The 26,548-nt window shown below is 43.6% G+C and overlaps 2 protein-coding genes across 2 annotated transcripts; both read left to right on the forward strand.

Moving 5' to 3' along the window:
* The first annotated feature begins 822 nt into the window (after positions 1 to 822).
* Positions 823 to 1,553, forward strand: RPP25 (ribonuclease P and MRP subunit p25). Its single transcript, XM_007948949.2, has 2 exons — positions 823 to 833; positions 929 to 1,553. The coding sequence occupies exon 2, from the start codon at positions 954 to 956 to the stop codon at positions 1,551 to 1,553; it is 600 nt and encodes a 199-aa protein (XP_007947140.1). The 5' UTR covers positions 823 to 833; positions 929 to 953.
* A 10,635-nt stretch (positions 1,554 to 12,188) lies between these two features.
* LOC103203869 (cytochrome c oxidase subunit 5A, mitochondrial) lies at positions 12,189 to 25,124 on the forward strand. Its single transcript, XM_007948950.2, has 4 exons — positions 12,189 to 12,282; positions 21,948 to 22,064; positions 23,409 to 23,530; positions 25,011 to 25,124. The coding sequence occupies exons 1-4, from the start codon at positions 12,189 to 12,191 to the stop codon at positions 25,122 to 25,124; spliced, it is 447 nt and encodes a 148-aa protein (XP_007947141.1).
* Positions 25,125 to 26,548: the final 1,424 nt, after the last annotated feature.

Genomic DNA, 26,548 nt, shown 5'->3' on the forward strand with positions numbered 1-26,548 from the left:
AGATTCTCAGACTTGGGTAAGAGAAGATTAACTCCCCTTGAGAAGGGATTTCCTTGTTCTATTCCCCGTTCACCTCAGAGAACTGCCTGGCTCTGAGGCTCATTCCACACGCCCCAGAGGAATACAGAGGTCCGGGAGCCTCGAGTCTCGAGCCCCGATCGGGCGCGGCGAGGCTGAGACCTCGGTGTCAGACCGCCCTTCGAGGACCCCGCCGCGAAGTAGCGGTTCGAGGGGAGTCGCGGAGTGGAGCTGGAGCCAGCGCTTCCCGCACTCTGCTGACGGTGCAGAGCCTGTCCTTGAGGCGAAAAATTGGCTCCGGAGCGGAAGAGACCAGGGCGGTGAACCACTGGAGAATAAGAGGGGAGAGGCCCCCGCAAGGCAGTTCTGAAATCTCCAGGGAGGGGACTAGGGGAGGCCTCCAGTTGGAACTGGGAAGGGTTCGGGGAGCTTGCTCAAGCGGCATTTGCACCGCAAGCTGTTTTTATCTTGCTTGCCGGTTTACGAGGGTTGGCTCGGGAAGGGCTGATGGCCATTATAGGGGAACTTCGCCCCTGCAGTCACCGACTGGAGCCGCCGCTGCGCCTCATCCAGCGCCGCACTCCCACGCCCTGGAAGCGGACTTGGTCCTACAGGCTGGAGAAGCTGGAGAGGCTGGACAGGCTGGAGTGGCTGGAACTGGGGCGGGGCGGGCCCGAGTTAGGGGCGGGGGCAGGGGCGGGGCCTCCCGGGCAGCTAAAGGCGCGCAGTGCTGGGCGCGGAGAGCGCAGAGTGAAGCAGCGACCACCGAAAAGAAGTAGTGCTGAGGGTCGCGCCGTCCTAGCCCGCCCGTCAACGTCTACGTCGCCTCTGCACCCTTACCCCTGCCGACCCTTGTCCGGAGCGACAGGCGGCCATGCAGCCCCGGGGCTGAGGCGGCCCCATGGCGAAGCCCGCGGTGTTGGCGACGACGGCGTATGGAGAACTTCCGTAAGGTGCGCTCAGAGGAGGCGTCGGCGGGGGGCGGGACCGAGGGGGGTGGCCCGGGGTCCTGTCCCTTCGCCGACCTGGCGCCGGGAGCTGTGCACATGCGGGTCAAGGAGGGCAGCAAGATCCGGAACCTGCTGTCCTTCGCAACCGCCAGCATGGCGCAGCCAGCCACGCGCGCTATCGTCTTTAGCGGCTGCGGTCGGGCCACCACCAAGACCGTCACATGCGCCGAGATCCTCAAGCGCCGCCTGGCGGGCCTACACCAGGTCACGCGGCTGCGCTACCGGAGCGTGCGCGAGGTGTGGCAGAGCCTCCCACCCGGGCCCACGGCGGGTAATCCACCAGGAGATCCTCCCGCCAGTCTCAGTGTGCTCAAGAATGTGCCTGGCCTCGCCATCCTACTTTCCAAGGACGCGCTGGATCCTCGCCAACTTGGTTACCAGCCTCCGGACCCTCATCCCGGTCCCTCGTCCGCGTCAGCCACGCCTACGCCCAAGAGGAGCCTAGGGGAGCCTACAACTGGAGAAGGTTCCGCGAAGCGGTCACAACCCGAGCGAGGATCTCCAGACGAGGACCGGACAGCCTGAAAACTCTAGGGTTACAGACATCTAGATGGACTGGATCTTGTCCCCAGCGTCTCCACTTTCAGACGCATCTCCAGCCTTTCACGCGTCGGTCCTCTTGAGCCTATCACCTGGACACAGACACTCAAACTGGGAGCGTAGAACCCTAGAGGGTATCCTTGACTGACAGGAGAGGATCCCCAGCGACTCCAAGGGAGCCCCTCTGCCTGTGTTGCCTGGAGACATGTGGCTCCACTTTCAGCTTTTATGGACCGTATGGGGACTTCTTTAGGGAGGGAATGGTGGGCAGTTAACCTTGCTCAAGACCCACAAGGGTTAAAGGCACCTAGCATTCATAGTTTGAGTCCATGAGGCATGGAGAATTCTTGGAGTCACCCCAATCCTTGGCATCATTGGACAGGGTGTAGGAAACCAACTGCTTGAGAGGAGAAGGGTGTGGAGTTGTGGGGGCTCCTATTCTGGTCCCCCTCCAGGACAGTTTCCCATAGAATTTTCCTTCCTTTGCTTCCAATGAGCATCCTGAAATCATAGTGGCAGGGGTGTCTCCATGGGCTCTTAACTCTTAATGTCCATCCTTTTCCCATGTTGACCCAGAGGGAGAGACCCAGGACAGAACTCTCTATGCCTCCTCCCCTGAGCCCCCAGCTGGAGTTTTGCTTTCAATAAAAGAAACACAAAAATGGCAGTGTTCCCAGTTTTTTTTTTTCCTAATCACTTGCCATTGCAGAGCAGCTGTGGGCTGCCTCCTTGTGTCTCAGTCCTCTAGCCTGGCATCCTGGCCTTTGGAGTCTCCAGGATCATGCACAGAGACGGACACTGCCCAGTCCCTGGCTTTCCACTCCCTCCCTGGCTCTCACTCTGGCCTCAGAGTCTTGTGGCTGGAAGCGGGCCTGTGTCCCCCTGTGCATCACCACTAAGGAAAGGGAGAAGCCCATCATGCAGTGGTGAACTCTCCGGGGGGTCATTCCCAAGAATGGCAGCCACAGCTGGAATCTCTAGGTCTGCAGCCTTCTGTCAACTGACTGAGCCTTACCCAAAAGACTGGCACAAAGCACCCCATTCCCAGGAGTTGGGCTCTCCCTTTCACTGCCTTCTCTCCCTGAGAAAGGACAGCACACCCTTGGGGGAGGGGGAGAAGAGAGATTCAGCATAAATCCACTGCTGGAAATTACTATTCAGCAGAGAAGCTGGGATTTGGACTGTGAATCACTGCAAGCTTCCTGATAAGCTGCCACCTCCAGCCTTACACAGCTGACTGGTGGGAGATAACAGTCTCAAGCCTTTCTGCCCAACTCCCAAGTCAGCTGGGGTGGGGGTTCCTGGAAGAGCTCTGGTGAGTAAATGGGCTCATACCCTCAGAATCTTATAAGCAGACCTCACCCCATGTAATTTGGCAGTGCCATGGAAAGGAGATGGGGAAGAAGATATTTGTCAATCACTTTGCTGGCAGAACCCTGAAATACATCCTTCTGCAGGTGATCAATAGGTAGGTTCTGCAGCTGACAGGAGGGGCTCTTCAGGATCCTCCCCCCCCAGTACCTCTGCTTGAGCTTTGAACCAGGGAGCCCTCTTGTTACTCAGATCCAGGTCCTGGTTGCCCTCCACAAGTTCCTATTCTTTATGAGTCCCTGGGAAGAGCTAAGGGCTTGGATGTGTTTGTCTGACCCCTCTTGGGGATACCCAAGAAGGGTGGAAAGAATGTAAACTATCCTGACAACTGAGGTGCCCTGGGCTCATCCTGGATATGTAAAATAAATGATAAAACTTAGAATAAATAGGTTTGCAGGGTAGAAGCTTAAAGGAGACTGGTCTTTGTTCTGGAAAAGGGTCAACCTTCCAAGACTACTTGTGGTCTGACATTGAGAGCTCCATCACCAAGAGTGTGCAAGCAAGAGGCTGCCAATCATGTCGTGGAGGGATGGTTGAAGAGGCTTCCTATTCAACCTATTGGATGGTCGTTTAAAGTCAAGTAAATCTTTCAGCCTAGAAATTCATTCTGGGAGCAGGAGGAGAGGGGAAACACATTTCCTCTGTTTTCCCAGCTTCAGAGCATTAGCATGCTTCTTTGGTAGGCTGCTAACCAAAAGGTTGGTGTTCAAATGCACCCAGAGGCTCTGGGGGAGAAATACCTGCTGGTGGTACGGTGCTTAAGGCATTTGACTGCTAATCAGAAGGTTGGCAGTTCAAACTCACCCAGCTGCTCCATGCAAGGACGATGGGGCAATCTACTTCCATAAAAATTTATGGCCTTGGAAACCAAATGGGGGTCACTATGAGTCGGAATCAACTCGATGGCAGTGGGCTTAGGCTTGGCTTGTTCTGTAAAGATTCCAAACCAAAAACCTGATGTTCTAGTCTGTCACAAAGGGTTGCTATGAGTTGGGATATGACTTGATAGCACCTACAGCAGCAATAACAAAAGAGCCCTTTCAGTGCTCATTTGCTAACCAAAAGGTTGGCAGTTCGAACCTACCAGCTGCTCCACAGGAGAAAGATATGGCATTCTGCTTCCATAAGGATTACAGCCTTAAAAACCCTCTGGGGCAGTTCCACTCTGCCCTACAGGATTTTGGAATCCGCTGGACAGCAATGGGTTTTGGTAACAACAGAGTGTAGGCTGAGTCTCCCATGCCAGAAAGCATGTCATGAAAGAGGCTTTCTTTTCTGTAGGTTTCATTGTCATGCTTCTGATGTTGTTGTGTGCCATCGAGTCAGAACCGACTCATAGTGACCCCTCCTTGGGTTTCTGAGGGAGTATCACTGCGAAAGTAGATTGCCCCATCTTCCTTCCGAGGAGTGGCTGGTGGGTTTGAACCACCAGTTAGCAGTCAAGTGCCTTATGCACTATGCTACCAGAGCTCCTAGGCTTCTGATAGACATGCTGATTCACCATTGGGACCTAACATCTGTGAGTTCTCACTCAACCTTGCCTCTGGCCCTGCTGAACTAGGAGCAGGCTCCAAAGAAAAGTAACAGATTGTTCTGGTTACTTAGTGCTGCTCTGACAGGAAGTATACCACAAATCGGATGGCCTTCACAAACAGGAGTTTATTCTTCCAATTTGGAGGCTTTAAGTCCAAGTTCAAAGTGCCAGGCTCTAGGGGCTGGGGGAAAGCCCCTCAACCTTGGGGTCCAGCTCTGCCTCCTGCTCCCGGCCCACTTCACTCAGACAGCTGCTGGCTCCTGAGGCTGAGAAGCCCCAAGGTTGACAAGTAAAAGGCACAGTCCCAATGTTACCAAACTACATGGCAGGCCATTAAGTCCATTTTAAGTCCCAAGGTCGCCAGAGCATGGCAGGCCTAAGGCACTTGACTGCTAACCAGAAGGCTGGCAGTTCAAACCCACCAGCCACTCCTCAGAAGGAAGGTTGGGCAATCTACATCCGTAGTGATACTGCCTCGGCAACCCAGGGAGGGGTCGCTGTGAGTCGGGGCCGACTCGAAGGCACATAACAACAACAACATTTTAAGTCATGGCAGGCTGCTGAACAACGACACAGCTACATGCAGGGTCCAAGTGTGCCACAGGCTAGCGACCATTCCCAAAGCTCCTTATATACAGGAAGCAGACCACATCCCCAAGACAGCTACTCAGCTGCTTGTGGTAGATCCCACCATGGAGTTGATTGCCAGTCTCATCATGGGGATTAACTACCACCAGCTTCCCAGCCACTCAACCAGGCCCAACCAAGTTGACACACAACATAACCACCACACAGATGTTCTCGTGCCACCCTCTCAAGGCTAAGATGGGAAGTGGGTGAGGCCTGAGATTTGGAACACAGGGTGGGGAGGATGTTGGGGTTGGGGGGGATGTTAGGGGAGTACCTCAGAGACAGGATCTATTTCAGGAGCTAAGGAGTGAGAGTGTGAAGCCCCTCTTGGTAAGACTCCATCTTTCTAATACCTTTATCTTAGAGCTTTAAGTCATCTATCTTTACCTACTGGACCCAGCCTGGTAGTTTGGGCTCCTTACCTTGGGACATTTCCAGGCTAGAGGTGGCAGTGAAGGGTCACCCTAGAAAATTGCGAGGTCACAAAGTCAAGAGTTTACTCTATTTGAGAACATAAATGTATGTAATCCAAGACTAGAACTTGTGGTCAAATGGGTGATAGACCTCCAGCTGGGCCTTGAGGGACTTGATCCATTCCATAAGCAATCATTGTTATCTCACATCTAGGCATTGTTGTTGTTGTTTGCCATCAAGTCGTACCCAACTCATAGCGACCCCTCCTTGGGTTTCCGAGGGGTATCACTGCGGAAGTAGATTGCCCCATCATCTTTCCAAGGAGTGGCTGGTGGGTTTGAACCGCCAGCCTTCTGGTTAGCAGTTAAGTGCCTTAGGCACTACGCTACCAGAGTGCCTAGACAGTATTACTATGGAAGTAGATTGCTCATCTTCCTTCAGAGGAGTGGCTGGTGGGTCTGATCCACCAGCCCTCTGGTTAGCAGTCACATACCTTAGGCATACCACCAGAGATCTAACAACTACAGCCAGAAAAAGGAGGGTTTCTCCTTGTGTCATTAACCCTCTCCTGAACAGGACTTGACCTGTCTTCTTGGCATCCCAGGGGACTTGCTGTGTAAGGGCCAAGCAAAGGAGGGATTTTTGTTGTGTGAGCTGAGGGCTGCTGATTTAAAGGTGTATTTGCAAGGGTCTACTATGTGGCCTTGGGTTCCACAGCTTCAAATTAGTAAAAGCTTCAGGAACTGTCATCCATTGGGTCGCTAAAACCCAAGGAGGGGTCGCTATGAGTCGGGGCCGACTCGACGGCAAACAACAACAACAACAACATGCTGCGGGCCACTAGGGACGCTCTAGTTCCCTGATTCACTGGGATTAATTCAGCCCCAGGAAGGTCTCCTTGGTGAGATCAGGTTTCTTCCTCTCAGAAAACACATCTCACTTTGTAGTTGTGCCCTCATTAGTGTGGTCCTTTACTTGTCAGTCATCTCTCTAAATCATAAGGCCATGATTTAACAGTTCGTCTGCCTTGTTCCCTGCCCAGCTCCTGGCATACAGGAGGCCCTCAGACTGACTGAATGAATAAAGATTTGCTGAACTAGGTTTCTGAACTGTTCTGATGCTATACATAAGTCCTTAGTGGCCAACCCTATGAACAGTGGCCAAAGTTGCCCCTATCCCCACCACAGCCTCTCTCCCCATCTGAGATCCCTCCACCTTTTGGAGAAACAAGTCATCATGGAGATTGGTCTTGTGTATCTGACTTGGGGAGTCTGGTTGTTTCTGACACCTACTGACTATCATAGGTATTCTCACTCCCTTTGGTGGAAATAGGGAAGAGGAACGTGGAATGTTTACGTTTACCAAGGCCTCTATTATCAGAATTTCCAGGCCTTCATGAATCAGGGTCTCTGCAGATTTGTGCTGGCAAATGTAATGCCTGGGTAGTGACTGCTAGTGAGTATAGGGTTTCTTTTTTGAGTGATGAAAGTGTTCTGGAATTAGATAATGGTGAAGGTTGCACAACATATACTAAACATAATAAAATTCACTGAATTGTACACTTTAAAAAGTACATTGAATTTTATACTATATGAAGTATATCTCAAAAAGTTACATTCTTTAATGATTTTCTGATCATAAAACTAATAATTTAGAAAATACAGAAAAACATGAATAAAATTAAAACCATGCTATAATACCTTAAAAAAAACAAAACAAAACTCACTGCCATCGAGTTGGATCCAACTCGTAGCGACCCCTTGTTGGGTTTCTGAGACGGTATCTCTATGGAAGTAAATTGCCCACTCTTCCTTCTGAGGAGTGACTGGTGGATTTGAACTGCCAGCCTAGGTAGCAGTCAGATAGATGCCTTAAGCACTATGCCACCAGAGCTCTTTACAATACCTTAGATCTTACCAAACAAAAAACTTTTAAAAACAGTTACATGATTTGTATCTCTCCAGACATTTTTTTCTGTGCATAGATAAAGTGTGGTATTTTAAAAATAAAACGGGTTCTTCCGTTTATAAAGTGTTTTTTTTCACTTAATACTAGTAATATCTTGGACATCTTTAATAATGTGCCAGCTCTGTATCATTTTTTTTTTTTTTTGACGACTGCCCTCTGATGGTGCAGTAGTTCAGTGCTCTGCTGTTAACTGAAGTCAGCAGTTCAAACCCACCCATGGCTCCATGGGAGAAAATACTGGAGATCTGCTACCTTAGAGCTTTCAACCTAGGAAATAACTGTGGTGCGGTTCTACTCTGTCCTATCGTGTCACTGTGAGTTGGAATTGATTCAATGGCACACAACAAGTGTTCCATTGTCCAATTTGGACTTGTTATTATGAACAGTGTTGCAGTGAATATCCTTACTTGAGGTGGGAGAGGGAGGAAACAGTACCATTAGAGCCCTCCTACCTATTTGATGGCCTTCCCAGAGGCAGCTTCCTCCTGCCACCCCTCTTCCAGATTCCCAGGTGGTCTGTACTGTATGTTTGCCTGCCTCCATGATTTTTCCTCTTGTCTTACAACCTGCCCTGCCCTGGGAAAAGTACCTCCTACAATTTTCAAAAGGAAAATAAAACCAAAACCAAAACCACTGCCATCAAGTTGACTCCAACTCATAGCAAACCCTGTTGGCTTTCCAAGGCTGTAAATCTTTGTGGAAGTATATTTCCTCATCTTCCTCCTGTGGAGCAACTGGTAGATTTGAACCACTGATCTGGTTAACGGCCAAATGCCTTACCCACTACACCACCAGACCTCCTTGTAGAGAACATCCATCAATTACTGTTTATTAAGCCCTTATTGTGTGCCATCAAGAACTTAGTGTTTTACATGCATTATCTCATGTAATCTTCCCAAAAACCTATTAGGTAGGTTCCATTATCATTCTCATTTTATAGGTGAGAAAACCATGGTCCAAGGAATTAGGAATAACTTTCCCAAGGGCATATGGCTACTGGATGCAGAGCTATAATTCAATAGCAGTAAGAGTACCCTTCTCTGAGATGCCTTCTCTTTTCATCTCCATTTTCAGAGTAGTCTAATAGTAAGATCCCCATCAGTGGAGGTGCTCAAGTAGGCCTTGAGGGAATAAAAGTAAGGTAGGATCAGTCAGACTGATGGTCTCAGGGTCCACTTCCACTTGAAATGGCAGGATTCATTTTTTTCAATGTGTGCTTAACTTCTACCAGAGAAGATAACTTTTCTTCTATGTGAATAACCCTTTAATAGATGTTTAGATGGTGGAACAGTGTCTTTGCCTTCACAAGCTTCTCAATAATGTCATCATGCCCCCCTGTACACATCAAGAGAAATGGCTTATCACAACTCTAACATAGCGGAGGCTCTGAGCTGCAGGAAGAAGCTGACAGACTGCTTGACTGGTTATGATGACATCAGGCATCAAAAGCCCTGCTGCTCCTTCTCCTGAGGAACAGCAAAGGATTCCAGGACAGAAGGTGGCAGGAAGAGACAAAAGACCCTGATGGCCTTGGTCAAGGGCCAGGATGTCTGATCTCAAACCATCAGGTGAGGAGCACTCTAAAACCACCAGAATGGCTGGGACCTGGCAGCACATCTGGGCATAGACCTGGCAACAAGCAGAGGCTCCCCTACCTAAGTGTTGTGATAGGCATAATTCTAAGGTAACCCCCAAGATTCACTTCTCCTGATGTAAATGCCTTGTATAATCCCCTGCTCTTGATTGGGAGACAGAATCTATGAATCTGATGGAATATCATTCCTGAGATTAGGGTACTAATCAGGTGGCTTTGAGTTAATCAAAAGGAATATTATCCTTTGTGGGCCTGACCTAATTAGGTGAGGTATTTCATAGTGGGTGAACTAAAAAAAACTCATAGTGACCCCTTTGGGCTTCCAAGGCTGTAAATCTTCACAGAGGCAGACTGCCTCACCTTTCTTTCATCTGTGGAACAGCTGGTGGGTTCAAACCACTCACTTTTTGCTTAGCAGCCAAATGCCTTAATTATTATACCACTAGAGCTCCTTATAGGAGCTCTGGTAGCATAGTGCCTAAGGCACCTGGCTGTTAACCAGAAGGCTGGCGGTTCAAACCCACCAGCAACTCTTCGGAAGGAAGATGGGGCACTCTACTTCTGTAGTGATACTGCCTCGACAACCCAAGGAGGGGTCGCTATGAGTCGGGTCTGACTCGATGGCACATAACAACAACAACAACAGAGCTCCTTATAGAGGGTGAAATGTCAGAAATACTCTCCTGCTGGCTTGAAGAAATAAGCTGAAGTACTGTGAGAGGGCCTGTGGAGGAGGCCATGTATCAAGGATCTGAAGATGACCTTTAGGAGCTGTAGGTGGTTCTTGGCTGACCACTAGCAAGAGAAAATGGGGACTCAGTCCAGAACTGCAAGAAACTAATTTCTGCTAACAACTTGAATGAGCTTAGAAGAGAACCTCCTACCTCCAGACCTGGCTAATATCTTGATGTCAGCCTTGTTGAGACCCTGAGCAAAGAACCTAGACTTCTGACCTGCAGAAATTGGGAAATAATAAATGGATGTTGTTTTAATCTTCTAAGTTTGTGGAAAATTGTTATGCAGCAATAGAAAACTAGTACAGTGATGAAGGCTAAAAACTTCCCTCAAGGTAGCAGGGGGTTCAGCATTCACTGAGAGGTTGGCAAAGGCTACTTTTCAGTGGTGGTTAAGGGAAGGAAAACAATTTCTGGAATCAGAAAGGCTTAACTCTTTATTACCACTATCTATTAGCTATATGATTCTAGAGGGTTGCTGTGAGTCGAATCAACTCAACAGCAATGGGTTTTTGATTCTTGACCAAGTTTATCTTTTGAGTCTGTTCCTTCATCCATAAAATAGGAATGCTTATTTCAGGGTTATTAAGAGGCTTAAAATCATGCTGTTGAGTCCGATCCAACTCACAGCCACCCCTCCTTGGGTTTCCGAGGCAGTATCACTACGGAAATAGATTGCCCAGTCTTCCTTCCGAGCATTGGCTGGTGGGTTTGAACCACTGTCCTTCTGGTTAGCAGTCATGCCTTAGGCAGTACACTACCAGAGCTTAGATGGGATAATAAACATTTATGATAGTTGTTACTGTATTTTTTTTAAAAAAATATTCTAGTAGCCAATGTAAAGGCCTGTCTGGCAAAGTAGAGAGACCCTGACATGAGAGACCAGTTGTGCTCAGTTGCAGTTGACCCCAGTGCTTTCGTAATATGGGAGCCCTGACCTTATCCTAAGGAGCCCTGGTGGCACAGTGGTTAATTTCTCAGCTGCTAACCAAAAGGTCTACAGATTGCACCCATCTGGCTGTCTGAGGAAAAAGATGCAGCAATCTGCTTCTGCAAAGATTACAGGCTTGGAAATCCTATGGGGCAATTCTCTGACCTATAGGGTTGCTATGAGTCAGATTCGACTTGATGGCAATGGGTTTGGGTTTTGGACCTCATCCTGAGCTTCTAGTCTTGGAGATTTGAGGAATATTAATTGAACTACTAAGTGTTCAAAGCTTCTGTAGAAGTCCTTTGGTTAGGGTGGTGGGAGGGGGTAAGGGCAGGGGCTTTGAAAGCTTTTTTAATGCCTTTCCCAGCCAGGTTCATACACCCATAAAGCCACACTGCTGCGGATGAAAAAAAGGGCAGCTGCTAACACCCTGGGGAGAGGGCAAGGAGTGAAGAGGGCCTGAATGTCCATCCCCTTTCTTCAATGGTCTCAGGGTTAGAGAATGAGTTATCAAGACTAAAGAGACCATTTCTTCAACTCTGCTTGACAGTGAGATAATTTAGGCCTAGAAAGGTGTCATCTTGCCCAGGGGCTCAAAGTCAGGATGTAGCTAGTTAGGCAGATTAGATGTTAAGACATTGGCACTTGATCAATCCCATTTGAGAGAGGTCTGCTATAGATCCAGGGCTCTTCTGCTGGGAGTAGGGATGGGCATTTGGCTAGAAACATCCAGGTGAAAATCCTCAGAACTGTGGATGTGGTATGTTGTTATGTGCCATCGACTCGGACTGACTCATAGTAACCCCTCCTTGGGTTTCTGAGGCAGTATCACTACGGAAGTAGATTGCCCCATCTTCCTTCCAAGGAGTGGCTGGTGGGTTTGAACCGCCAGCCTTCTGGTAAGCAGTCAAGTGCCTGTAAAGTGAAATGGCTGGAGTAATTTTTAAATGCTTGCCGGTTTGTGTGATAAGAATAATTCATTGTAAGGTCTCTTACATGCAAGCGGTTTTTTTAATTCATTCTGTTAGCCTCAAACTTTGGTGGTAAGCAAAGAAGTATTCTTATTATAATTTGTCATTGTTATTGTTACCGTTCCAATTTTAAGGAGATGGACTCTCCTGAGCCGAAGTCGAACCATAGATACTGCCCTCCTCTCGCCCCCCACTTGCTTCCACCATCGCTCGGTGGTGGCAGCTGTGTAAGGCACGCGGCCGGCGGCGATAGGGCCGAGCGGCGACCTGGTTTGTCCTTAATGTGCCGCCGTAGGCCGCCCTTGGCCTCGTGGTGCCCCTTCCCGCGGAGGCGCGAGCGCCGCGGTGGGCGGGCCTTCACGCTCCGCCCACCGTGCGTCTGTGCGTGAGTCCAGCCCCCGTGAGCTCGCAGGCGCTCGCGCGCTCACACCCGGCTTTGCTTCAGGCTTATCCTGCGTGCCGCCATCGCTGTCATGCTGGGCGCTGCTCTCCGCCGCTGCGCCGCAGCCGCCCGGGCCAGCCCTCGAGGCAGTCTGCACTCTGTTCCGGCCCCCGGCCCCGCCGCCGGTAAGGCCCCTGCCTGCCACTGCCTGCTCCTGCGTGTCCTTGCGGTGACCTGGGCCCCCGCCGTCACTCGAGAACGGGCTCCCCCCGCGGCCTAGCCCCTGCCCTGCGGGCTGGCGGCGGTACCCAGTGACCGTAGGGCAGCACTCGCAGCCGTCACGAGTTATGGAGCACTAGAGGACCTGACCTCGCGGCCTCCCTCAAAGCGACTTCCTTGGGCGGGCATCACAGACCGATCAGGTTCGGGCGGACCGAGGAGCGGGCGCAGCGCTCCTGGGCACCGCCGCTTCTTGGGCACCGCCGCTTCTTACGCACCCACCTGGTCCCTTCGGTTTTCATCCCGTGACCGTGTCCCGGCGCTGACCCCACGGTCACCTGGCCGGGAGTGGCTGTCGCTGGCCTGCAGCGCCTCGGCGAAGGTGACATTGAGCCACTGGGCGCGTCTTTCAGGGTGGGGGTGACCCCTCCAGAATCCGGGTACCGTCATCTCCAAGGTCTTCCGAGGATACGTTACGTTTGCGTGTTGAACATAATATACTTTTTTTTTCTTTTAAATCAGGCATTTCTTTCGGATAGCATTTTGTGTGTCAGCTTCACAGCCCGTTCTGTCAGTTTTAGGGACTGCTATGCCACTTTTTAATTTTTCCACTTTTGAAATGACTTTATCTATTTCCTGAGGTCTGGGAGAGAACCTGAACTGATAGGTCTTATGATAAGAATATTACAGTTGGAAAACTGAGTATCACAGATCCAGGGATACTGGTTTTACAAGCATGGGGAAGCTTCATTTTTGATTCAGATTAGAAAAGCCTGATTGTTGGTGTATAATTGTGCTAATTCTTGTTTAATGTTTTACTTTCTCCTTTTACGTGTTACAAGAGATTTTGTGTACAGAACTGTACATACAGTTACAATAACTGCACTTTGATCTTGGTTTATGACGATAGTATGCTACAATAAGGAAATTCAGCCCCTAAGTTTGCATATTTAAACACCTCAGAAACTGAAAGCTGATAACGTTGTTCCCTTGACTGTTTTGGGTGTTTTAGCTAGACTTCAGAACCTATAGAATATATCTTGCTTCATTCGATTTAGACTTTGCTGTTTGTAATTTATTGTAGAATGTTAGGGCTGGAGTACACTTTTGGCTATCTTGTTTTACCAAAGAGGAAACTGAGGTCTACCTTGGAAAACTGACCATTATTGGTGATGGAATCATTCATTTTCTCCTTCTTAGCCATAGTTAGATTTGGCCCATCCTGATGTTTGTCAAATTTTGTTTTTTCGTTCCTTCTCTCTTGAGAAGTATCAAATACTACTTAAATTTTTTCATATAGGTAGATTTTGGGGTAGATTTCCTACATTTTTGTGGTAGGTTGGGAAAATGTCAGAGGTTTTTTTTGCAAATTGTAGTTAAAGGGATTCCTCTTAATAAGTTTGAACACAGATTAATCTAGGTGTTATATTCCCAACCTAAATGTAATCCATAACCAAAAGCTTTAATTTCAATGTTTCTTCCATACAGCTTAATATTTGCCACAAGGAAGCAGTGTTGGTAATAAGTAGTATCAATCAGCTACTTTTCTGACATTACTTGTGTGTCCTTGGGCGTATTATTTAACCATCTTAAGCCTGGTTTGGGAGTTCTGGTAGCATAGTACCTAAGGCATCTGACTGCTAACCAGACTGGCGGTTTAAACCCACCAGCCACTGGGAAGGAAGATTGGGCAATCTTCTTCCGTAGAGATTTCCCAAGGAGGGGTCACTATGAGCTAGAATCAACTCATCTTCAAACTTGGCATAATATTTGGTAGTTGTGAGATTTAAATAAGATAAGTAACGTTAGGCACATAGAAAATGCCCAAGGCAATACATACTTGCTTTATGTTTCTTTTTGCATATTATAAAGGTTCTTTGGTGACACAGACGGTCTGCACTTGGTTAATAACCCAAAAGTTGCCTGTTTTGAACCCACGCAGCAGGAATTTGGAAAATCCAGGCCTAGAGAAATTACTTCTGTAAAGATTACAACTAAGCTGGTTCTGGAGCCTGTGGAGTCTCTGCAAATGAATACAGAAACAAATGCCTCATATTTGCATATTATAGATCCCTAGAGGACTGGAGAGATTTTTATGCAATTAAAAAGTCAAAAGGATTAAGGTTCTTGGAAGAGGATAAATGATAGTATGCTTGAAAAAGAGCTTAGAAGAATTGACCCTGTGGGGTCAAGCTTGCTCTACTTAGGTAGCAACCCAGACTCTGGTCTATGAGGAAGGCTCCAACTTGAAATTGTTTTCCAGTCACTGTTCAACTAGATGATTATGATGTTTTAAATAATGTTTAGGTTCTTCAGCCAATCATTAAAACCTGTGTAGCTGGCTTACCGCTGAAAGGGTAGGAGTTTTTAAGCCAAGCACCTCAATAACCTTATTTTGGAACCTGTTAATGTGCCCTTCACATTATTCATTCCTTCTCTCACTCCTAGAAATACCACCAACAAAATATATATTCTTTAGCTTTGTCCAAGCTGATTAGTTAACTAAATGGAAAGCCATCTGATTTAACTAAATTTGAAACCAAGAGATTAATGAGCCCCTTAATTTTTTGAAATACATTAGCTTTGTTTTTCTTTTAAAATGAGTGCTTGAATGAATGCCAAAAAGTAGTACTAGAAATAGTTTTTCAGATTGAGGGCCCAGCATGGTCATTTCCTCTAAATTGCCCTTATTTTTCACAGCTTCCTTTTTCCCACTCTGGAACCTTAGGTTGTAAAAAAGCACTGAGCAGTATTGTCCAAAATAGCTTGCCTTAGAAGCCTCAAAACTAGGTGGAAATGGGGCTGATGTGTTAGTGTTTAAATGCCTGTATAACCTGTTGTCGTTGAGTTATTTCCAAGTCTTGAGGACCTCGTGTGTGCCAGAGTAGAACTGTTCCATAGGCTTTTCTTGGGTCTAATTTTTACAGAAGCAGATCACCGGATCTGCCTTCAATGGTGCTGCTAGGTGAATTTGATCCGTTAACCTTTAGGTTAGTAGTTGAGCACAAATTACTTGTGCCACCCAGGGCCCTACTGCCTATATATTGTTGTTAGGTGCCGTTGAGTCTTTGACTCATAGTGACCCTATGACAGAATAGAACAACCCAATAAGGTTTTCTAGGTTTGGTCTTTATGGGAGCAGATCACCAACTCTCTCTACTGAGGAGACACTGGATGGGTTCAAACCACCACCCTTTGGGTTAGCAGTCAAGCTTTTAACCATTGTACCATCAGGGCTTCTTAAATGCCTGTGTAGTTTGCCTGAAAAACAAGATATTAAAAGCATATGGGACACTGGGGGAGAGATCCAACGGATCTACTATATCAGGACCATAGTACTGGGGGACATCAGACCCGATTGGCACAACAAAGTACGTAACAGCCTTGTTCCTCATCCTGCATTGATGAATAGCTACTGGGGTCTTAAAAGCTTTCAAGCGGCCATCTGTTGTTGTTAAGTGCCGTCGAATCGGACCCAACTATAGCGACCCTTCCTTGAGTTTCCGAGGCAGTGTCACTATGGAAGTAGCTTGCCCAGTTGGCCATCTAAGATGCAGCTAATGGTCTCCTATCATCGGAATTGAAGAAGAGTACAAAAAAATACAAGGACGTTTGGAAGCAGTCAGCCGTAGGACATGTTGGCCCTCAAGACTAGAAGAACAAGATGGTGCCTGGCTACCCAGAAAGGGTCAAATCTGGAGATCCTGGATAGAGTGGGAGAAAAAACGTGGAACAAAATCCAAAAACTCAATAATGACCAGAATTACTGGTCAGATGGAGTCTGGTGAGACCCCCCAATACTGTGGTCCTGGGATACATTCTGGACCTGGAATAAAACTCACTCCGAGGGGCTGGCTCTCAGTCCAATAGTAAACAGGATGTATATGCAGACGACCCAGACTGGTGGTTCAAACCCACCAGCCACTTGAAGGAAGATTGGGCAGTCTACTTCCAGGAAGTAGATGTGACACACCCACATACTCTATAAAAATGCATCCCTTGGAACAGTCGACCACGAGGCACCAGAGGTGCAACGTTCCCATGGAGGAAATGCAGGACACATGGGAGTACATAACTATGAGGGGTACGGAGGCTTGGGGGTGGTGGTGGGGGAGGTCACTGGGCAGGGAGGGGGGAGGAGACTGGATTAGGGTTGTTGTTGTTGTTATGTGCCGTCGAGTCAACCCCGACTCATAGCGACCCCTCCTTGGGTTTCCGAGGCAGTATCACTACGGAAGTAGATTGCCCCATCTTCCTTCCGAGGAGTGGCTGGTGGGTTTGAACCACCAGCCTTCTGGTTAGCAGTCGAGTGCCTGAGCCACTATGCTACCAGAGCTCCTACTATAGGATTAGGGGATGGTAAATGGGGAGTGAGACTAAATGCACACATAATGTTGAATTAAAACAAGTTCTTAAAAAAAAAAAAAAAGCATGTGGGAGGGCATGTCCCTACAGATCCTGTTTTACCCATTCGTTACAAGAGTTAGAAATATCATTTATACCATGTAGGAGAGTCTGTTTTTCGTTGTCCTAAGAGGGATGTGTGCTCCCAGTGGATGTTTGATATTCTCAACAGTTGTTTTATAAAGGGTTTTTGGGAACACAACCGATTTGTAATTTAGGACTCCCAGAAGGGAGGTGATCAGATCATTGCAGATGATCTATTAATCTGCTTAATTTGGATCTACTTTGCTGGTCATTTTCACAGTTAGAAAATAAAACAAAGCTTCCACCCATTTAGTCAGAGGCATGCCCAGCAGTGAACAAAAGGAAGTGGTTACCATGAAACATTTACTTTCCTGGGTAGAATGAAAGATAAACTGTTGTCTTGGAAGAAGGAATGAGCTGAAAAATTGTTGAACTACTGATACCTAGATAATATACAAGATGGTTTACATACATAATCTCACTTAATCTTCATAGATTTCAAGGAGGTAGCATTATTTGTGGAAACTCTGGTAGCCTAGTGCCTGAGGCACTTGACTGCTAACCAGAACGCTGGCGGTTCAAACCCACCAGCCACTCCTCGGAAGGAAGATGGGGCAATCTACTTCTGTAGTGATACTGCTTTGGAAACCCAAGGAGGGGTCGCTATGAGTTGGGTCCGACTTGACGGCACATAACAACAATAACAACAGCATTGTTTATTTTTTAAATGAGGAAACTGGGTTTACCTTGCATAGAGTCACATAGCCAGTGAATGATGGAGCCAGAATTAAAACTCATGTTTGTTTGCCCCAAAGCTCCAGCTCTTTCCACTCTACCCATCTACCCCACAAGGAGGAAATTCAAGTTTAAATAATGTAAACATCAGTTCAAGAAACGTTTTCTGAGGGTTGACCAAGTTGAGATGTATTAAAGCACATTTAATTATCATGAAAATATTGACCTTAGAGGGTTGGTTGTTTGATATTTTGTTTATAGCTTTTGTAACGAAGGACTTTAATGTTACTGGTGACTCAGAACTACATTCTTCAAATGCAGTAGGTAGAGTAGTAGGCTCCTTTTTTTCCTTAGAATATCTGGTGTACTGCAGTTGATGTAAGTTGAGTGTGGAGATGATTTACAATATGAAAAAGTTTAAAGTAGTTATGCTTTGGTAACCTGATTTAAAGAATATCAGCAAAAGAGTGACAAAAAGTTAGGTTGTATGACTATTGATCCTAAGTTAGAACTACACTAATCTTGTATATAAACTTTTGAATGGAAAACCAATTTACTCTGTAAACTTTCACCCAAATCAATTAAAAAAAACCACACCAACCTGATCAAACAATGTAAGTACAATTTTTTTGGTTTTTTAATGCTAAACAACTATATACTATGGATGGAGTCCTTGGGTAGTGCTTACAGTTCGTGTGCTAGGCTATTAATGGAAAGGTTGGAGGTTTGAATCCATCTTGGAAGAAAGGCCTAGTGATCTACTTCTGAAAATTAAGCCATTGAAAACCCCATGGAACAAGTTTTCTCTAAGGGTACATAGGGTTGCCATAAATTGGAATCAACTCAAGGCAACCGGTATAATATAGTAAGGATTTTTTTTCCTTAAAACAAAATGCTAGTGAATTAGTTGGAAATAGACAAAAATCTTTCATTTTCAAACTAGATCGATGCTTTATTTGGTGGAACAGAGTTTCATTTTAAAAGGATAAGGATGATATAATTGGTCAGTTAGGTAGGGAGACAGTGAAGTTCATTAAAATTAAAAGTAAGCATCAGAGGTTGAACCTAATTTCTTTAGGCAGTTGCCTCCTTTGACATTATAAAGCAGGGGTACCCTGGTCTCATAATCATTTTTCAGGGCTCAAGTCTTCAAATTGTTCTTCATATAGAAGCATTAGGTTATTAGCTATTAGTCAAAACCTGCATAAAGAGAACCATTGGATCTGCATGATGCCCTATATCCTGAATGCGGCAGATGTATGTGCCAGATCAGCAGCATTTTTATCTTTGGGACTGAAATTCCTGCAGGCAACTCAGTTTATAAATACTGAATGGGGCCACTCCTGAATTCCAGGCAGGTGTTCCAGTGAATATGTTAAGAGTTTTTAATGTGCTGGTGGTATTCAAAGCTTTAGCATGTTTTATCAAAGTTACAACCAAGGTCTGGGTTGCTAATTAGGGAAGATCGCATGTGGACAAATTAAACCTCTGAAGTTACATGGTAATGTTATGTGAAAGGACGGTTATATAGCTATGACTTGATTTCTAAATAGCACAGTGAAGGGAAGGAAACATTAGCCAATAGCCATAAAACAAATTGTCAGTTTCCCAGTTGTGTCTATTTAATGTAAAACAAAATGGATCTGAAATTATTTCACATGAGAGAAATATGCTAGAATACTGTTCTAAGAAGTATTTCTGTGCAAATCTGTCATATAAAGGCCAGTTGTTTCTTTACTGTTTCTCAATGTGTTTTAAATCAACTTTCTTGAGATATCTACATACAATAAACTGTAATATTGTTAGTGTGTAAGTCTATAATTTGAGTTTTGGCAAAAGTTTACACCCATGTGACCATAATAACCCATTGCTTTTGAATCAGTTCCAACTCATAGGAACCATATAGGAAGAATAGAATTGCTCCATAGGGTTTCTAATGCTGTAATTTTTACAGAAGCAGACTTCTTCATCTTTCTCCCACTGGTAGGTTCCAGCTGGTGACCTTTTGTTTTGGTAGCAGCCAAACACTTAACCACTGCTACCCAAGGTTCTTATGTGACCACTACCATAAAAAAACATAAAAAATATTTTCATCAAACAAGTACTTGTTTTCTGCCTTCCACCCCAAGCAACCATTGATCTATTTTTTTGTCACTGTAAATTAGCTTGGATTTTCTAGGATTTCACATAAATGGAATCCTGCACTATGTAGTCTTGTGTCTGGCTTCTTTCAGTTAGTGGTTTTGAAATTCATCCATGTTGTTGGCTTGTATCAGTAGGTTTTTTGTTTTTCAGTTGCGGAGTAGTGTTTAATTTGTTTATCCATTCATCTGTTGATGGGCATTGGGTTGTTCCCATTTTTTTGCTATTATAAAGCTGCTATATACATATTTTTTGTGGACATGTTTTCATTTCCTGAAAGTGGAATTACTGGGTTATATGATAGATGTTAAGTTGATGAGAAACCACTGAACTATCTTTCAAAGTGGTTTACCATTTTATACTTGCACTTTAAGTTAGAAGAGCTTTAGTTTTTAAAAAAGTAAGTTTAAAGTCTTGAAAACTGGGTTAGAGAGTGGTTGTAATCATTGCTTTCTAGTATATTAAATGTGAAAATTAGTCTTGTAAGATGTATTATATGTGCATACAGTTTTGATTAAATATTTTCACTTATTAAATACATTTAGGTCTAGAGTCCCATTCTCTTTTCTTGTCATAGAAATTAAAACTTGGATTCCAGTCCATAACATGCACGTCCCACTGCATTTTGGGCTTGGGTTGTATGGATGATATAGGGTCTCTGGAAAGATTAGGACTTGTGCTGTGATCCTGAAGGATTAATGATAGGTATAGGAGCTCTGGTGGCGTAGTGCCTAAGGCATTTGACTGCTAACCAGAAGGCTGGCAGTTTAAACCCACCAGCCACTCCTCAGAAGGAAAACTGGGCAGTCTACTTCTGTACAGATAACGCCTCGGAAACCCAAGGAGGGGTCGTCACAATGAGGCGGAACCAACTTGATGGCAATGAGTTTGGTTTTGTGTATTTTGTTATAGCTTCATGGTAATTTAAGTATAATGTTGTTGTCGTTACGTGCTTTCGAGTCAAAGCGACCCCTCCTTGGGTTTCCCAGGCGGTATCACTTCGGAAGTAGATTGAACCACCAGCCTTCTGGTTAGCTGTCAAGTGCCTTCAGCACTATGCTACTAGAGCTCCTTGTATCTATAAATTATGATTCCCTAAATAGAAGATCAATTAAAATTTTTTAGATAAGGGTTAATTTATAGCTACCATATATTGTGTGCCTACCAGATGCTAAGCCCTGGGTAAAGTTTTACCTGCTTTTATATTTGATTCTCAATCTGCTGAGATACTGGTATTTCCATTTTACAGATGGGAAACAAATTGGAGTGAATTTTCCCAAGTTTAAACAATGGGAGAATAAAGAGAGAACTTGGAGGTATCTGAGCACTGACTAGGTTGTACTGCCTCCTAAGACCCAAAGGTAAAATTTCCTGTTCTCCCACCCCAATAGAGACTGTTTAGAAAGAATCCAGACTTCCCAGCTCCTAATTCAGTGTCCATTTGACAGGCAGAAATAAAAATGGAAGGGCTTTTCTTAAGGTACCATGAAGAGTATACTGATTGAGAGTAGAATGTTAAAGGCAAGAAAAAGCCAGTTTTCCTTAACAATGTTCTCTTCAAATTTCTGACTTCTTAGAACTCTGATGAAATAAATGTTTTTTCAATGAGAGTAGATCAGAGGACGTGTTCCCCCTTAGGGGGTTTAGCAGAATCTACTTCGGAAGAAAGGTTAGGCAATCTACTTCCATAGTGATACCTCCTCCGGACACCCAAGGAGGGTCAGTTGCTATGAGTCGGGTCTGACTCAGCGGCAAATAACAACTACAGCAACAACATGGGGAGGGGGCTATAGTTTGGTAAAGCACTATCCAAGATTAACATTGCTTTGCTGTGATAATGTAATTTATTTTGAAATATAATTGAAGAGTGTAAAATTTTTTAAAATTTATCAAGAAAGTATATATTGCAAATTTGTTTAAAACCTAAATTGGATATTATTTTAAATTAATATTTAATGTTTTACTTATTATAAAAAGTCAAGCATTGTAGAAATGTGTAAAGAAATAAAATTATTTTCTCTCGAAGATAACCACTGTTGATATTTAAAATAAAACAAAAACTTTTCCCATAGGGAACAGCTTTTAACAATTTTAAGCTAGCATTAGACACTAGGGAAAATAAACATAAATCTACATATAATACTTTGTTCTACTTGCTTTTCTTTGCTTAATTTTTTAAGCTATCTTTCTATATTAATACATAAGATTTATTTCATTTGACCTGCTGAATAATTTCCCTGCTATGATATAGTGGATTCAAAATTTAATGTGTTAAATAAAAAAATACTGTTTTGTACATTGAAATTAGTGTTTTTTCTCCATTTAGCTGTCCAGTCAGTTCGCTGCTACTCCCACGGGTCTCATGAGACAGATGAGGAGTTTGATGCTCGCTGGGTGACATACTTCAATAAGCCAAATATTGATGCTTGGGAATTGCGTAAAGGTAATTGGAACACAGGCATATTTGTCTATTTTGGTATAGAAATATCAACTGCTAAGTAGCTTTCCATTCCTTTGTCAAAAGCAACTATTTTGAAAGCATCATGTAAACTGGTTGTCATCATACAACTTACAGTTAAGAAACATTGTGGCTTCCCTATGAGTATTTCCTATACAGCAGAGTTTTAAAGCAGGCACTTTTAATCTTTTGGGCCAGATAATTTTTTGTTTGGTGAAGGGTAGACAGATCGGTGCATTGTAGGACATTTAGCAGCCTCTGACCTCTAGCCACTAGATCCCATTGGTATCCCCTGTTCCACTTGTGACAACAAGAAATGTCTCGAGACATTGCCAAATATTCCTTGGGAAACAGAATTGCCGTGGTTGAGAACCACTGCTATAATGATATGTCAAAGTGAACAAGAGTTAACAGTTTTGTATCTTGCAGAAAATTTATATAGTGGTCATTTGATTCTCTTCCCCTCTGGGTAATGGTGTTTTGATTTGTCATGCTCTGAATAAATGTCCAGTCTAAGTAAACTAGGAACATTATAAATGCCCTTATAAAATGGGTAAGTAGCATTAATGATAACTAGTCACTAATTCCAAGTGTAGGGTAATTCAGTCTCTGTGCCAATATTCTAGCATTTTGTTCACTGGTGTCCTTTGTTTAAATATTTTTAAATAAAAACAGGAATTCTAAGTGCTTCACACTTCTCTGCAGGAAATGTAATGACTCTGTTTCACTGCACCCAGAGAAATTCTTATTGAATGATCTTGAGTAGAAATAATGAAAAGAACAGCAATTCTGTGTTCCCATTAAGAGAATCTTAAATTTTATGATGTGTCATTTTGTGCAGAGCTGAAAGTAATCATGCCGAATCATTTTCTGGTTGAATGTTTCTGAATCTGTGCACTAATGTTTCTCTGTAATATCTCCTTAATGTCCTCATTTGGGCTTCATTAACTCTCCCTAAGATTTTCCCTAATGGTTTTGGATTCTCTTCCAGTTAAATCGATTTTAAAACAACTTAAGTACACACGTTGCACTGAGAGTTAAAGATGTGAGTTGAAAGTGGCCATCTTGTTTGAATAGAAATGAGCTAATTATTGTGAAACTAGTGTTTGCATTTAAGAGAGCTTTTTTCTCTTCAATTTGCATGCTGCTGCATGGGTTTCTTTCCAGTAATAAACTGATCTCGTCATCCAGATTTTGCTAAAGGCCTTTATAGATAAAAGAGGCTCCAACAGATAACATGGCCATGGTTCAGTAAAAATATGTATAACGAAATTGTAGTTTAAGTTGTGATATTCTTGATTGATGTGGCCCTTCTTTTTAATTCAACAGGAATGAACACACTTGTTGGCTATGATCTGGTTCCAGAACCTAAAATCATTGATGCTGCTTTGCGGGCATGCAGGCGGTTAAATGATTTTGCTAGTGCTGTTCGCATCCTAGAGGTTGTTAAGGTCAGTGATATAGCTATATTAAAGTTGTTCTCGAAGTGGGTGGGCTGTTGATAGGTATCACCATATTCTGTGGTTTTACATTTGTTAAAATTCCTAAAATTAGTTCTCATATAGCTAGAGGAATGAGCCCTGGTGGTGTAATGGTTAAGTGATTGGCTCCTCAGAGAAACGTTGGTAGTTTAAACCTACCCAGCAGCTCCTTGGGAGAAAGACTTACTCTGTCACATGGGGTCACTATGAGTCAGAATCTACTCCATGACACCAACCAACAACTATATAGCTAGAGAAAATGTACATTGGAGTTCCAATCTTATTGGAGGGTGGTTTGATGGCATTATCAAAGGCCTTTAAAAATTGTTCATGATACCATTTTGCTCAGCAATTTCGTTGGCGAATTTATCTTAAGGAAATAATTAAGGATGTACAGTGGTTTCACTACAAGGTTATTAATCTTTCTGCTACATGAGATAGGAAGAAATTAAATGGGGTGGTTTCTTAAGGTGGAACATCCCGAACAGTTTATTACTATACAACTATTAATGTAGAAACGTATTTGACATTGAGAATATTCATAGTATATTAATTGGAGAAAGTTACATTTTTTTGTGGTATGACCTCATTTTATTTTAAAAGATAAATATATATGAAACTGTGGGAGAATATATACCGATTCCCCTCTCCTTTGCTTGATTATAATTTCTGACTTTTCTGTAATGAATAAATAAATTGCATTTTGTATTTTATTTTTTACAAATTCAATTAAGGAAACCTAGAATTTGCTAAAGGCAGAATAATAGCTTGGCACTTTCTTAGTCCATTTACCTTTTTAATGATTACCCCTGAAGAACCTTGACATGTTCTAATAAGTTTTCTTCATGTTCTAATAACCTTTCTTCAAAACTCTCATACCCTAAAAATAAGTAGTCTGCAAGTATACCTCCCCGTGAAAAGATATGGCATAGTGAAAGAAACTCAAGATCTGTAAGGGGGCAAATGTGTTATTACTGTGTATCTGCTTTATCTACAATGAGTTAGACAATTAAGGGTTCTGTAGGCTATCAATCCATTCAGCACTGGTGGTTAATTCAGTTAAGGTCTCAAATTAGAGACAAATTAAAAAACTTTTCCTGTGTTAACTTAATTATTCCTGTAGCCTGCAAGGCACATTTAATAACCTTCACAAAATTCTGTCATCGCCACCTTCTTTTCCAGCAGCTCAAGGCTTTAAAATGTTTTTTCTAGATTCAGTCTAATCATCTTATAATTTCTTATTCACAAAGTGTATTAAAAAACTACTTTGGTTGTGCCTAAATAAGTTGCCCTCTTTATTGAATAAATGTGTTAACTTAAAAGTAGGTGACCTGTATTAATTCTATGCTACTAGCCTCTCTATGTGTGATTAAAAACATTTTAATGTTCATTCTGTAATGGAGATGGCTTTTCAGAGAGCTAAATGTATGAATATTATCTTTTTCATCAGGACAAAGCAGGACCTCATAAGGAAATCTACCCCTATGTCATCCAGGAACTTAGACCAACTTTAAATGAATTGGGAATCTCCACTCCAGAGGAACTGGGCCTTGACAAAGTATAAACTCCCATGGGTAAGCAAGCTGTAGCGTCAACACACCGCTGAACAAATCAGGAAAGGAATTGAGGGGGAGAGGGCATTTCAGTGCTCTCAGACACAGAGTAGAAGACCTTTTTTAATGCCTTTGTTATAGTGGCCATGAGTGTGGTACCAGTGATGATAAATTTAAGGATATAGAATTGTTATTTCTACTTGTAATTGTCCTTTTATTGTATATAGGCAAGTAAATGCCTCTTTAATTTAAAAAAAAAAAGAATGGTATAGAGAATAAGATAATGAAACTGTATACCCACATTCAGATTTTCAGATGATACGTTGCCTACTTGCTTTAGTGTTTTTGTCCAAGAAATGACTCATTTCAGATAGAGTTGAAGCCTTCTGTGTAACCTTTCCTAATTTCAATTCCTTAACCTCCCCCAAGCCAAAGGTATGAGTGTTTTTATATTTCTATGTATTTTTAACAGCAAGGTAATACTAACCTGATGCTGTTGTTTTTAAATATCCAAGTTTGAGTTTAACAGTCATTATGCTATAATGAAAACTTAATCGATGCCTTATTCTCTGTGGAAAGACAAATTAGATAATAAAAACAGTTACAGGATTGTCTAGGGCAGGCAGTGAGTTTGGGATATAGAAAATTCTTTATAAGACAGACATACCTGACCAATAGCTCATATATTAAACACTTCTGTTGTAAATATAGCTCTTCCTATGTGCCACTGTTTTAAGTGCTCTATAAATACTAACTCATTTATTCCTTAAAACAGTCCTCTGAGTTAGTTATGATTATAATTATTCCCATTTTACTGATGAGGAAACTGAGGTACCTTGTGCCAGATCACATACCAAAAAACCCACTGCTGTTGAGTTGATTTTGACTCATTGTGACCCTATAGCATAGGGTAAAACTACCTCATAGGTTTCCAAAGCAGTCAATCTTTACAGAAGCAGATTGCCACATAGCTAGTGGCAAAACCTGCATTTGAACCTGGGCACTCTGGCTCCAGAGTCAGTTGCTCTTACTGCCTTGTGTTTCCTGTGTAGGCGTTTAGTTAATGAGGCTTAATAGAGGATTTGCTTTCGGCGGCTAAGGGAAAGTTTATTTATTTTTTTAAATATATTTATTTATTTACTTTTTTATTGTGATTTGGGTGAAAGTTTACAGAGCAAATTACTGTCCGTATAGCAGTTCACATACACCTTGTCTCAGACATTGACTACAGTTTACCACAATGCAACAGCTCAACTCCCACTTCCCTCCCATAGTTACCTCTTTTATTTTTTTTATTAGGATTTGGGTGAAGATTTACAGAGTAAATTCACTTTTTTTTTTTTTTTTAGGATTTGGGTGAAGATTTACAGAGTAAATTCACTTTTCATACAGCAGTTCACATATACTTTGTCTCATGTCACTGACCAAAATTTAC

The sequence above is a fragment of the Orycteropus afer genome, unplaced genomic scaffold (genome assembly GCF_000298275.1).
Source record: "Orycteropus afer afer isolate SDZICR_OR568_19922 unplaced genomic scaffold, OryAfe1.0 scaffold00233, whole genome shotgun sequence".
Taxonomy (NCBI): domain Eukaryota; kingdom Metazoa; phylum Chordata; class Mammalia; order Tubulidentata; family Orycteropodidae; genus Orycteropus; species Orycteropus afer.

Excerpts from the sequence above, each read along its gene's own strand:
- RPP25 (XM_007948949.2), top strand. The coding sequence starts at position 954 with ATGGAGAACTTCCGTAAGGTGCGCTCAGAGGAGGCGTCGGCGGGGGGC.
- LOC103203869 (XM_007948950.2), top strand. The coding sequence starts at position 12,189 with ATGCTGGGCGCTGCTCTCCGCCGCTGCGCCGCAGCCGCCCGGGCCAGC. Across the intron at positions 22,065-23,408 it reads TGCTTGGGAATTGCGTAAAG|GAATGAACACACTTGTTGGC; the intron begins GTAATTGGAACA and ends TTAATTCAACAG. Across the intron at positions 23,531-25,010 it reads GCATCCTAGAGGTTGTTAAG|GACAAAGCAGGACCTCATAA; the intron begins GTCAGTGATATA and ends CTTTTTCATCAG.